Source organism: Dendropsophus ebraccatus, chromosome 2, assembly GCF_027789765.1.
Source record: "Dendropsophus ebraccatus isolate aDenEbr1 chromosome 2, aDenEbr1.pat, whole genome shotgun sequence".
NCBI lineage: Eukaryota > Metazoa > Chordata > Amphibia > Anura > Hylidae > Dendropsophus > Dendropsophus ebraccatus.
In genome coordinates this window covers 31113261-31126549 of record NC_091455.1, presented here as the reverse complement: position 1 = coordinate 31126549, position 13289 = coordinate 31113261, and the positions used below count along the sequence as shown (strand labels likewise).

Genomic DNA, 13289 nt, shown 5'->3' with positions numbered 1-13289 from the left:
CTCTTCTAATAAATATTCATCCAGCCAGCAGAGCACTGTCCCAATATTCATTAGAAGCGGATTGGTACAGTAATGGTGGTAGTCCTGCGCCCTGCGCACCAAACCGCCTCATTTGCATAGGAGTTCATATACAAAGTACACAAAAACAGAGCAGAGGATGAAGGTAAGAAACTTATCCTCATCCTCAGCACCCCGTGCACTATAGGGACAGATGCTCCTAACCTGCTGATAAAAGTAGGAAAAAATGGGTCCGTGGGTCCGACATTTCGGATATGTGAATGAGGCCTTATAGCAGCGACGGGAAACCTTTGACCTTCCAGCTGTTGGCCTTCCAGGCATGATGGCAATTGTAATTGTATGCAACAGCCGGAGGGCCACAGGTTTCCCATCTCTGCTCTAAGGCCTCATTCACTGCTGATACAAGTCCAGTGGTGGTGAAAGCGTGCAGCGGCTGATCCAAAGACCCATGGGGAGCGTGTTCAGGTAAGAATAGGCTCATTATTTGGTTCTATGGAACTGCAGCAATATATAAAAATAATCAAATGTCTGGAGTACCCCTTTAACCATGGGTCTCCAAACTGCGGTCCTCCAGCTGTTGCGAAACTACAACTCCCATTATGCCTGGACAGCTAAAGCTTTTGATTTGGCTGTCCGGGCATGATGGCAAATGTAGTTTTGCAACAGCTGGAGGGCCGCAGTTTGGAGACCCATGCCTTTAACTATGTTCTGATACATAAAACCATGGAATTCAAAGAGGGGTTCTATATTTGTCTTTTTTTTTTTCATTTCAAACCATCACAATCCAAGAAGGCGGCAATACATGACACCACAGCCCATTGCTTTGTAGCAGCAGTAAGTAAAGGAGAACACAACACACATATACCCAGCAGCAAAACCTCAAACAATATATATATATACATGCCTAAAGGCAAGACACAGTACAATGTTCACTTAGGTGTAAAAACAAACATGTAAAGCATTGGGCAAACATTCACAGAGAAGAGACAGACATGGCTGTCCCTTCACCTATTCTCACATGCTGCAGTGTTTGCAGCAGTTTGGAGAAGGATACTGCCACCTAGAGGATAAACAGGATCAGCACTAACATCACAGCAAAGGTCGCTCTGAAAGGGAGTACTTTTGCAACTATTCTGGTACCATATAGTTACAGGATAACCACTACTTAGAATGAAGAGGATCAGCTGATCACTATCTGTTTTTTTTCAGTGGTTATTGTCAGGGAAGGTTCCATACAGACACTGCAGCCGCTGGGACATGTAGTCCTACAGTCATACAATACAAACAGTTACCCAATGACAGCTTCAGCTCTGCTACATCGATGGATGAGGCGCCCTGCGGTTTGTCTGCTGCACCTGTTTCAGCCTGTTAACCACTTTCAAGGCACGGCTGGTACAGTGATCATTGATCCTCTACTTTCTTCTCCGATATAGTCTATGGCCGGCACATCAAGTGAGGCCGAAAGAGAGCAAATGCTCATTACTGCTGATCGATAGAAGCAAGGCGGCCAGGAGCAGCGCCCATGGAGACTATTGATTCCTGATAATTGATATTTTGCAGTCTGCGGCAAGATAGTGGACATGTTATTCTGATGACCCATATAACCACAGACAATACAGCTTCCCTCTTTTTTAGATGGATGCAATATTATTAATATTTCCCATTTCGTATTCTGCAGCACTGTAGAGACATTGTCACGCAGTCCCCGTCCCTAATGGGGTTCACAATCTAACGTCCTTGTCCGTTAGGGACAGTTTCATAGGGAGGCAGCTTTACCAAAGATTACATGTTATCCCCGGTCCCCAGTATAGAGATCAATGTAATTACCTGTTTTGTCTCCTTCTCCCAGTTCTGAGTTGCTCCTTTCTGCTAAAGCCACAGAAAACTGTGTGTGAACTCTCCGTCTTGCTCTCCTCCCCCCTCCCTTTATGTAAACAGGGTCCCTGGTCGGCTGTGTCTCCACTCTGTCATGCCGGGAGAGTAAGGGCCCTATTCCACAGTAACGATAATCGGCCGGATCAGCCCCATTTGGCCCGATTCGGCCGATTATCGTTCGGTGAAATAGAGAGAAAGATCAGCCGATGATAGTGTCATCGGCTGATCGTTCATTTAGGGCCAGACCTAAAATCATCGTTCCCCCACTGCGCATCGCTACGGTTGAATAGCGGTGCGCGGTGGACGACCGACGATTTGACAGGCTGCAGCATCATACATTACCTGTCAGGTCTTCTCCGCGCGGTCTTCATCCCCGGGTCCCGCGCGCTCTATCTTCAGAATGGCCGGTTAGCTGACGGAGCGCTCAGCCAATCACAGGCCGGCACAGCCACGGCCTGTGATTGGCTGAGTGTGGCCTGTCAGCTGACCGACCATTCAGAAGATAGAGCGTGTGGGACCCGGGGATGAAGACAGCGCCGAGAAGACCTGACAGGTAATGTATGATGCTGCAAGGACATCGGTAACGATTTCCTTGCAGCCCTCGCTCAACGATCATCGGGCCGTGGAATAGGCCCATTAAACGAGCGGCGATCTAGCAGATCGCAGCTCGTTTAGATCGTTGATCGGGCCCTCCTCGGCCCGTGGAATAGGACCCTTAATCACAGTGAGGTCATCAGCAACTTGACCAGAGATTTACCCTCCTGACATGACAGAGTTCAGAGACAGCCAGCCAGGGACCTTGCTTACATGAGCCTGCTCGGAAGGAAAGGGGGGGTAGAAAAGCTCACACACAGATTTTTGTGTCTTCAGCAAAAAGCAGTAGCACGGAAATGGGGGAAGGAGACAGAAAAGATAATGACACGTATGGAAGGAATTGTAAGTCTCCAGGAGGGGGGATGATTTAGCACGTATTTTACCTAAAAGGATAACCCATTCAAGGGATTGAACACTGACTTACATGGAAGCTCATTCCACTAGGTGGCACTAGAGAGAAAGCTCTCATTACTGGAGTATGCAAAAGAAGGGCCTATGGACCCTCATTTAAGAGTCTCGAAAAACAGGACTAGCTAGATATCCCTCCGGGAAGGACCCAGCCAAACTATCATATTAAATGGCCCTATAAGTCAATGTAATGACAAGGGAAAAGCCAAGGCCAGGTATCCAAACATATATAGCTGTTTCTGGGTGTTGCCCCTCATCAGTGCAGAGCCGGATTCTGGCTAGGTGGGAGCAATGCCTAGCAGAATCATAAGAGAAACAGATCACTGATCTCAGGGAGACCAGCCAAAGATAACACTTCCGGCTGCTATTAAAAGCGCTCAATGTAGTAAAATCCTAGGTGCATTGCCCCCTGGTAAACATGAATATGCAAAAGAAGAGCCAGTGGAGTCTCGAAACACAGGACTGGCCAGATATCCCTCTGGGAAGGACCCAGATAAGGGGTGGCTCCTGTAGGGAAACCACCATATTAAATGGCCCTATAAATCAATGTAATGACAAGGGAAAAACCAAGGCCAGGTAACCATCCACATACAGCTGTTTCGGGGTGTTGCCCCTCATCAGTGTGGAGCAGGATTCTGGCTAGGTGGGAGCAATGCCTAGTAAAGCCGTATGGGAAACAGAATAATGATCTCAGGGAGACCAGCCAAACAATAACAATGTTGGCTACCGCCAAAGTGCTCAATACAGTGAAATCCTAGGGGACTTGTTATCACTTTCATGCTGCCTGAACCATTCACTGGCATCTTCTCCCTGTTTGAATATAACATGAGATCTATAAATCAAGGCCGGTGGGGCAGAGAGAAGACATTGGGCGCCACCCCAATGACTTGTGATTCAGGCACAGGTATCCATCCACAGACAGCTGTTTCGGGGTGCTGCCCCTCATCAGTGCGGAGCAGGATCTGTTTCATACAGGAGTACAGCTACTTTGCATACTTTTTTGACAGAGGACGTTGCATTGCCTATACGTCTTCCTATAGTATCACTCCAGTTCTGATATTGTGAAAGTCAATTATCAGATACTAGAATACAGGAATATCATTGCATTATCAACTCGCCCTTCAGATTAAAAATGATCAAAATCAAACTTTTTTCCCCACTTGTTACATTCGTTTTATTCCAGAACCTGATCTGTAGTTGTTTTCAAGGACGTAAAAGTAGAATTGTATAAAAAGAGTGGCAGTCCCTGCTTGTAATAAGTGACGTCGTCTTCCTCCATCACGCAGAGAAAAATATATATTAAACATTTTAAATAAATATAACATAAGTCTGCTTCTGTCCAGGCATCGACACAATCCCTGAATGTGCTAGCAGCGCTCGCTCTCTGGTACATTGTCCATAGTCTCTCCAGCATTACGCTTTACAGGGTTTCTCTTTACTCCTTGGGTTTCCGTAGCCCTAACAGGAAGTGAGAGACGTTCTCATAGACTACAAAGGTGATGCAGCAGGCGGGGGTCACTCGCAGGATGTTGGGGATGATTCCCTTGTAGAAACCATGGACGCCTTCTATCCTTTAAGACAGAAGAGACAGAAATATATCAACAATGGTCTCAGTCATCAGTCTGACTGTGTAGTCTGGCCCGCCCCCTGACATTTATTAAAAAGAGATAACAGGGGGTGGTCCAGACTACAAACCAGACAGCTGAGCTGTGGCCTCTTATATTCTCATAGTGTTGAACCTGTGAACTCTAGATCAGCTTTATAACTCTGAGTTTTATAATATGGCACCTATAGGAGTCTATGGGGCCTTACTACATCTCTATAAAACATCACAGCTCATCTACACTCACCTCCACGTCCTCCTGATAACGTCTATGACCCCACAGTACTGATTGTGCTGATCCTGTAAGCGAGCTCGCACAACCTGATAGGGGTAAGTAGCCGACACGGCAAATATCTTGGACAAGGCCGCCATTGTGATGTATTCCAAGGTGTTCTGGAAAGATATGGTGATGGATAAATTAGAATACTACAAGTCCATTACACTGAGTATACTATAATAAGCTCACATGCAATACCCACAAAACTCTCTAGTGACACCTATGGGTATTTACCCTCCAAGCCACTGCCTGACCCATAAAACAGCCTTAAAACATGACTAGGGATATGAGTACCTCTGGTTTGGTTGTTATCGCTAGTCATGTGTCAAGGCTCTAAGACTCCTACAGGTGGCGCTAAAGAGACAGTATTCGTCCTTTTAGAGGAGAGACAGTTTGCATATGAGAACCAAGAAGAACGATTACCTTTCTAAGATACCATAAACCCTGCAAAAAGCTGAATCAGATGCACTTTAAAAAAAAATGCATCCCTATGATATCTCATGGAGCATTGAAGTCACCCTATAACCTATGAAAGTACAAAAAAAAATTTACTCTGAATTTGTGTATTTTACATAAAAAGAACATTTACCCGAGGGGTGGGGGTTCTATTGTAAGTAATAAAAGCACATTCTACTCCTACATGCCACGCATTGTGTTCTGCAGCTGTCCCAGGTATCGGATATATAACCACAAGTTCTCATAATACTCCACTATAGAGCTGATTCTGGAGCCCGACCAGCAGATTCCAGAGATGAAACACTAGTAATGGAATGAATAAATAATAAAGAAGCCAGAATTTTTTTTTTGCAGTGATTTTGTTTGGGAGTGCTCAGGTTGTATCAGGACTGTGTGTATATATGTGAGTGAATGTATGAGGGATCCAGCAAAACTAGCACAAGGAAAAAGTAGATGTGTCTCCATTGCTACCAATCAGATTCTAGCGATCATATTACAGAGACCCTTTGGAAAAGAACCAATGTACATGTGTGTGTGTATATATATATATATATATATATATATATATATATATATATATATATTATACACACACACACACACATGAATATCAGTGCTGCAACCTCCACTGATATCTAGATACAGATGGGAGAAGACTGTGGTCAAGCACTTCACTCCCCAGACTGCCACTTGACTGATCACAGGAGATGGGTCACTTATACCTCTATATGCTTCTGACCTCACATGGAGGAAATAAAACAGGAGCACCTCAAAGAGCCTGCTTTACTGACCAGGAACTCTTCCTTATTGCAGAGCAAGGATGTCAAACTTGTGGGGTTCGTCTAAGTGTGTGGTTGTACTTATTACTCATGACTCATGTGTTATTGGGTATAAACACCTCCAAGGGTCAATGCTGGAGCTATCAGAACCACCCAAAATCCCTACAGAAAGAGGCTACACCGTCATATCTTTGCTTTAAAAAAAACATCTCCCTCCAACCAGGGTGTATACAGGCGAAGGTGGTGATATCAAACGTGAATATAATAATAACAAGTGTCATCTTGAGAAAGAAACCGTATCGGTTTAGAAACGCGTTGTGTCGCCATAAATGTTTTTACAATACATTTTTCATTATTATATTCACGTTTGATATCACTTCTGGACCTGCACCTGTATACACCCTGGTTGGAGGGAGGTTTTTTCCGTTTTCTATCCATCTTGCATGGTTTACCTGGGAAACGGCTGTGGTTCTATACATGCGTTTGTTGAGTGTTGAGCCTCCTCTCGCACAACCCCATCAGGTGAGAGTTTTGTAATCACATTTCGCTCTGATCTGTGCTATGAAGCGCTGTTTTACTTTCTTTTGTTTATCTCTTCGCTTTGACAGGACTAGTTGGTAACATCATTAATAATGGTTTGCAGGGACCCTGCTACCTTTCACAGAGGAGAAAAAAAAAAAAGAGTATACTCACCTCCTGCAGACTGCAGCAGTGCTCCCATCTGGCTTCTCTGGCTTCTGGCTTTGCAAGTGCACAAGTGATGTCACTTGTGCACCACAACGCTGGAAGTAAGGGGGGGGGGGGGGGGGGAGAGCAACCTCTTCTGGCTGGAGGCATAATGGTGGCCAGAAGAGTGATTGACAGGGCTGGAAGCCAATGGCCCCCGGCTTTGTCAAAACAGCATCGCATTTTAAGAAAAACATGGCCACTTTCTTCCAGCAACGCTCTTGTCTTTACTTTAGGTGCAGGTTTTGCAACTCAGTTCCATTGAAGTGAATGGAGCTTAATTGCAAACCACACCTGAACTGGAAACAACAGCAGTGCTGTCTCTGGAAGAAACCTGTCCGTGTGCTGGCGCTGGCCCGATCAGGCAGGCAGTGAATCAGGAACCCTAGACTGTTTCCAAATGCGCAGAATATCGGATGCTCCCATAGGGTTCTATAGGGCATCCGCACCAGAATTCCAGACAAATGTAGAGGGTATTTGTGCCCAAATGTTCTTTCTGTAGGACTAACAATATTTATACTGTACTTGTTCTGGACACCTATAGTAATTGTATAGAATCCTATATGCTCACAATGCATTGAGATTGTCTTGTATGTTCCCCTCCAGTTTTCTTTCTGTTTCCATTTTGCATTATCCAATTCTCTAGATTTCAGTAAAAGCTTTGAATAAGAAAAAAAAAGAACCCTATGGGTCAGGAAAGCTATGCGGCTAGATTTTCCTGACGTGTGAAGGAAACCTAATACCGACCCCTCCTACTACGCCAGAACCGCTATGTGACAGATAACCAGTGTCATGGTGCACAGCTCTCCTTGGCGGCAGTGAGGTCCATCACCCACAATAGACATTGATATGGAATACTGAGCTGAGGGTTCTTTACCAGCTTTGTGTCACTTGGCCGGTTTAGATGCTTATTATATTCCACCTTCAGCTCCTCATAGGCCATGAACTGGAGGGCACCGTGTGACGTTCCCAGCAGGCCTGGCACAAAGCCCTACAAATACAAGACATGATGGTCACTGATGGGAAGGCCGGACTGGTGACTGCAGGACATTATACACACATGAATTACCTTGTAGAGTCCGGGGATTCCTTCCTGCCTATAGATCTTAGCCAGAGCATGGAACATGCCCTTATACTGCCGCCTGGAAGGGTCAACGCCAGCGTCGTACTGAAGCACAAGCCGAGTCTTTGTAACCCATATTGGGTTAGTGAAACAAAGGGTTAAAGCGCCTGCATGAAAGAAACAAAGAAATGATACTGAGAAGGTGAAAACCAAGAACATTATGAGGCTATGTTCACACTACGTAAAACTACGGCCGTAGTTCTCACCGCAGAACTATGGCCGTAGTTTTGCGGGGTGGAACACAGTCTTATTTTCAATTGGATCCCGGCTGGAGCGTACATACATTGTATACGCTCCGGCCGGGATCCCGTGCCGCGCCGGAAAAAACTGTGGGCTATGAGGAGCTCTGATGCGGGCACGTGCTGATGCGCCCGCATCAGAGCTCCGCGGCCGGAAAGATCAACCGACCGGTACTTAAGTGCCGGCCGAGATGATCCGGCCAGAGACCGGCCGTTTCGTGACCCGGCCGGGGTCACGGAACGGCCGGTCTCATACGTTGTGTGAACATAGCCTGATTCTGTGAGGGCCGTATCACACAGAATGATTATCCTCCGAATCAGGCCGATTCAACAAATCATTGCTCTGGGTAATAAAGGCAATGATCAGCTGATGAAATGATCATCATCTGATCGTTGTGGTCTAATCCAGCCTTAAAATCATCGGCCACCGGGTGCACATAGCTACGTGTAATAGTGATGCATTGCTGATGGCTGATGACTGTGTAAGATAGTGTGGATAGCTATGTATAAGGTTTATTATTTTACACTTATTAGGCAAAGGCTGCACGGACATCGCCAATGATTATCAAGCCATGTAATAGGCTCAGTAATTGAGCGCCATTCTAGCAGATCGGCTCTCGTTTACATTAGTCATCGGGCCATGTAATACAGCCCTGAGTCTAAATATGGACTTTGGAAACAAAGTAGAAACTTTTGCCTGTACAGCCTAATATCCAGACAAGACACTGGAGAGATTTATCAAACATGGTGTAAAGTGAAACTGGCTCAGTCGCCCCTAGCAACCAATCAGATTCCACCTTTCATTCCTCACAGACTCTTTGGAAAATGAAAGGTGGAATCTGATTGGTTGCTAGGGGCAACTGAGCCAGTTTCACTTTACACCATGTTTGATAAATCTCCCCCACTGTAATGACTGGAAGGAGGCCAGCTGCCCGATCCCTACTGATCACATGATATTGCCACAGGCCATGTTAGTAAATCACTCACCAGCCCCCGCAGCAGACAGGAGGTGCTCTGTGGCGGTCAGGTTTTCTGCTCTCCCTTCCTTTTTGTAGGCCTTGATGGTGTTATAACTGGTGGACAGAAAAACGAGAGGAGATCAGAAGAGGTAACGCGATTGTTCCACGAGTATAACACTGAACAAACATTTTTCAATTGTAGCCATTTAAAAAATGGCCCTGTGTTTAGGTATTACTGTTACATACCTAGCGCCTCCTGGTGGTAACTCTATCCTCTCTCAGGACGAGCACCTAATGTGTCCATGCTGATGGTCACACATGCCAGACTGTTCGGGTTCTGCAACGTTCTCTGAACCTGAACACTCGGCATCTGGAGAAGTTGGATGCAGCCCTAAGCAGTCCTGGAAAACATGGAAACAGTCTTAGGCCATAGACTGTATCCATGTTTTCTTGTCCACCTTAGGGTGACATCCAACTCCTCCAGAAGCCGGGAGTCAAATGCAGAGTGTTCAGGTTCGGAAAACAGTTCAGCAACTCCGCTCAACACTAATGCTCGGTAGTAAGTACACAGGGAGAGGGGTGATTGTGCAGACTAGACAATAAGGGTCCTACTACACATCCTGATGCCTCCTGTAAACAAGCGCCCATCTGCTAGATCGGCGCTTGCTTACTAGGCCTATAACACGGCTTGATAATCGTTTAGCAAGGGCTGCAGGGACATCGATAGTGACGTCCCTGCAGTCCTTGTCCTAAACTGTTGTACATTACCTATCAGCGCTCCCGGTCTTCCCCTGCCCTGTGCTCGCTTCCCAGAGCCGCTGCTGTAGCTTTAGAGTGGTTTCTGAGCTGAGGGACCACGTGACCAGTGATTGGCTGAGCGGCCTGTCAATTCAGAAACCACTCTGAAGCTACAGCAGCGGCTCCGGGAAAAGAGCACAGGGCAGGGGAAGACCGGGAGAGCTGACAGGTAATGTACAACAGTTTATTTTTTTTAACGATCGTCAGCCGTGCATCCCTATTACACATACCTATGCACAGTTGGCAGCTGATGATTTTAGGCCAGGACCTAAAAGACACGATCAGCCGATTATCATTGTCTCTAAAACACGCAGCGATAAATCGGATGAATTGCCTGATACAGCTGATTATCTCTCCGTGTAATAGGGCCTTAAGGGTCCATTTACACAGAAAGATTATCTGACAGCCAAAGATTTGAAGCCAAAGCCAGGAATGGATTTAAAAAGAGAAGAAATCTCAGTCTTTCCTTTATGACCTGATCTCTGTTTATAGTCTGTTTCTGGCTTTGGCTTCAAAACTTTGGTAGATAATCTGTCAGATAATCTTTCTGTGTAAATGGACCCTTATGCTAAGTTTACACGGAGCGATAACTGGCCCGATCGCACGATTAACGATTTCAAAGTAATTTTTTTTTATAACGATCAGCATTTAGACAGTACGATATATCGTACGGAAAAATCTTTTGCCATTGCGCGCCCGCAGCCCGGCCCACCTGCAGCCCGCCCCCCCCCCCCCCCCGCTCGCAGCCCGACCCCACGGTCAACCGCAGCCCCCTGCGCCGCTCCGATCGCTGAAGAGGAGCACTGATTGGCTGAAGAGGAGCCGTTTGAAATTCCCCTCTTCAGCCAATCAGTGCACTGCAGAGGGGAGTCGGGGATGTGGAAGACCTGCTAAGCGGAGCAGGTAACGTAGGGTCGTGGCGGGGGCGATCAAAACGGCGGGGGGGGGGGGGGGGGGGGGGGGCGATAAGAGCGGCGGCGATTGGAGCGGTGGGGGGGGGTGGCGAACGGAGCGGCGGCGGGGGTGGCGATCGGAGCGGCGGCGGGGTGGCGATCGGAGGGGCGGCGATCGGAGGGGTGGCGATCGCCGCGGCTGCGGGGTGGCGACCGGAGGGGAGGGAACTGCAACCCATAAATAGTAAATAGGTTACTATTAAGTGCACTTTTTTATTTTTGTGGATCAGTAAAAAATACAACTGCAATACGGATGCAATTTTGCGGATTGGGGATGAAAAATAGCGGACTCAAATTTGCGGAGGGAAAAATATACTGACGTGTGAATAGTATGGCCTAGTATTGTTTTATGGGAGAGATCACGAATATCTGGCCAGATGCTCCAGCATCGTCCTACAGGAAATGGGATCTCCAGGATTAGAAAAACATGGCCGCTTTCTACAAGAAGCAGCACCACTCCTGCCCACAGTTTGAGGGTGGTACTGCAACTCAGTACCACAACTTTTCTAACATCTTAGGGTCCCGTGCCATGCAGGTTATGGGAGGACACTCCCTACATTAGCGCTGACTGAATAATGTGCACAGAAAAGGGGGATAACAGCTGATGTGGGACGCTGACTACCCTCACAGTGCCCAAGTGTTGTTTTCACTTACAAGAGGAAGTAAAGCCCCCAGGAGGCACCTGCTCCCCACATATTGGGGGTGACCCCCTGGTAGAGGCCACGTAGTCCCTCACGCTTCCAGACAGTGGACATGCAGTGCAGGATGCCATTGTACTTTGGTCGGAGCTCCAACCCATCGCTCACTGCAAAACCAAAGGCAAAAAACTCATATTAGAATCATAGAAAATGGACAGCGATTGTGGCACCATGTGTGAGCACATTACTTAGATGGTGTGTAGCACTAGGAGGACGCTTATCTGAGCACTGTAAATTACTTCTATTTAAAAATCTCCAGTCTTCCAGTACTTATCAGCAACTGTATGTCCTGCAGGAAGTGGTGTATTCTTCCCTGTCTGACACAGTGCTCTCTGCAGCCACCTCTGTCCATGTCAGAGCAAAATCTCCTAAAATAAAGAACGATCTCCCAGACTCCCAGAATGAAGACAACTGTCCTACAGGAGCTGGCGTGTGACCGGCGGTCAGCCAGAGTCCATCCTCCCCACATGACTGACCCTCCAGCAGAGCGGATCTCAGGACAGAACAGGGGATGGGACTCACCGTCATTATAAGAAAACCTTGGATATGTCAGGAGAGACATACTAAAAGAGTTCACGGACCGGGGTCTGAGTGCTCAGCCATCTCCATGTCACGTGACTAATGGTGGTTTTACACGGAGCGATAATTCGCCCGATCGCCCGATTAACGATTTTGAATGAACAATGTTTTTTTTATAACAATCAGCGTTTAGACGGAACGATAAATCGTATGGAAAAAATCGTTTTGCGATCACTTAAGCCTATCTCACACATAGGTGAAATCATTGAAAGACTGTTTACACTGAACGATCTGCGAATTTTTTGCGAACGGTCAACGACGATTTGAGAACTTGTTGAAAGATCGAAATGAACGATTTCTCGCTCGTTTGCTGCGTTTACACGTACGATTATCGTTCGAATTCGATCGTTACTGTGCAAATTCGAACGATAAATCGCTCCGTGTAAAACCACCATAAGCCGGCCACATAATGTGAGTCTATGGGACGCCCCACTAGACACAGAGCCTATTCTTCTCATTATCAGGCCAGGGCTGACATATATCTCATCTATATCCTATCTAATAGACTTGCTTTATAATCAGTTCTCCATCATTTTAAGATCTCTGCTTACTGTCAAAACCATTTTTTTACCTTGTGATCCCACAGATCAAAAGAGATCCCAGATCCCCCATGTTTATAAGGAGTCAGGAGGGATGGATGATCAGCTGCTACACATGTGATTGTGAAAAGCCCCTCTAAGAAGCCATGTGTGGCAGTAAGAAATAGGATAACTTCCATTCACTGACAGCAAGCAGAGATTGTAAAAAGAGGAGAAACTGAAGTATAAAGTATATAGGAAACTCATAGTCGGGGAACTACAACTCCCAGCATGCTCCGCGGAGCTGTCACGTGTCACCTCTATAGCGGTTTATACCTGCAAAGCGGATCTTGACCAGGTCGAGCGGGTGCAGCACCAGGGTGGAGATGACGCCCCCGCTCAGGCCGGCCACCAGGTTCTCGTACTGGACATGTCCGAAGAGCTGCTTCACTACGGTGACCGGGGAAGGTGCGGGCAGGGCAGGTTCAGTGGCCGCTCCAGACGGGGTCGCCATGTGTACGAGCTGCCACCAGCACTGTACACACGTTACATCAGCCGGTGACCTCCAGCACTAGCCACGCCCTACTAGTCCTCATACCCATGGCTGCTTACCTGTTGCCCATAACAAAGATGGCGGCAGAATTTTCCGCATGAACTTTACGGCCTGACGTCAGGAACCTAAATCG

The 13289-nt window shown here is 46.9% G+C and overlaps 1 protein-coding gene across 2 annotated transcripts; it reads right to left on the bottom strand.

The window, feature by feature from the left end:
* Positions 1-4043: 4043 nt before the first annotated feature.
* On the bottom strand, positions 4044-13197 carry SLC25A32 (solute carrier family 25 member 32). Of its 2 annotated transcripts, none has more exons than XM_069957268.1 (7): positions 12940-13197; positions 11463-11613; positions 9086-9171; positions 7806-7966; positions 7614-7727; positions 4746-4891; positions 4044-4461 (listed from the first exon to the last, which is right to left on the bottom strand). In XM_069957268.1, exons 1-7 carry the CDS (start codon positions 13115-13117, stop codon positions 4377-4379), a joined length of 921 nt encoding a protein of 306 aa, XP_069813369.1. In that variant the 5' UTR covers positions 13118-13197; the 3' UTR covers positions 4044-4376. The 2 variants fall into 2 exon arrangements, with proteins under 2 accessions (XP_069813369.1, XP_069813368.1); XM_069957267.1 differs by having other exon boundaries at positions 4044-4466; positions 12940-13195.
* Positions 13198-13289: the final 92 nt, after the last annotated feature.

Excerpts from the sequence above, each read along its gene's own strand:
- SLC25A32 (XM_069957267.1), bottom strand. The coding sequence starts at position 13,117 with ATGGCGACCCCGTCTGGAGCGGCCACTGAACCTGCCCTGCCCGCACCT. Across the intron at positions 9,172-11,462 it reads TGGGGGCTTTACTTCCTCTT|TTATAACACCATCAAGGCCT; the intron begins GTAAGTGAAAAC and ends TCTGTCCACCAG. Across the intron at positions 4,467-4,745 it reads GTTATCAGGAGGACGTGGAG|GATAGAAGGCGTCCATGGTT; the intron begins GTGAGTGTAGAT and ends TCTGTCTTAAAG.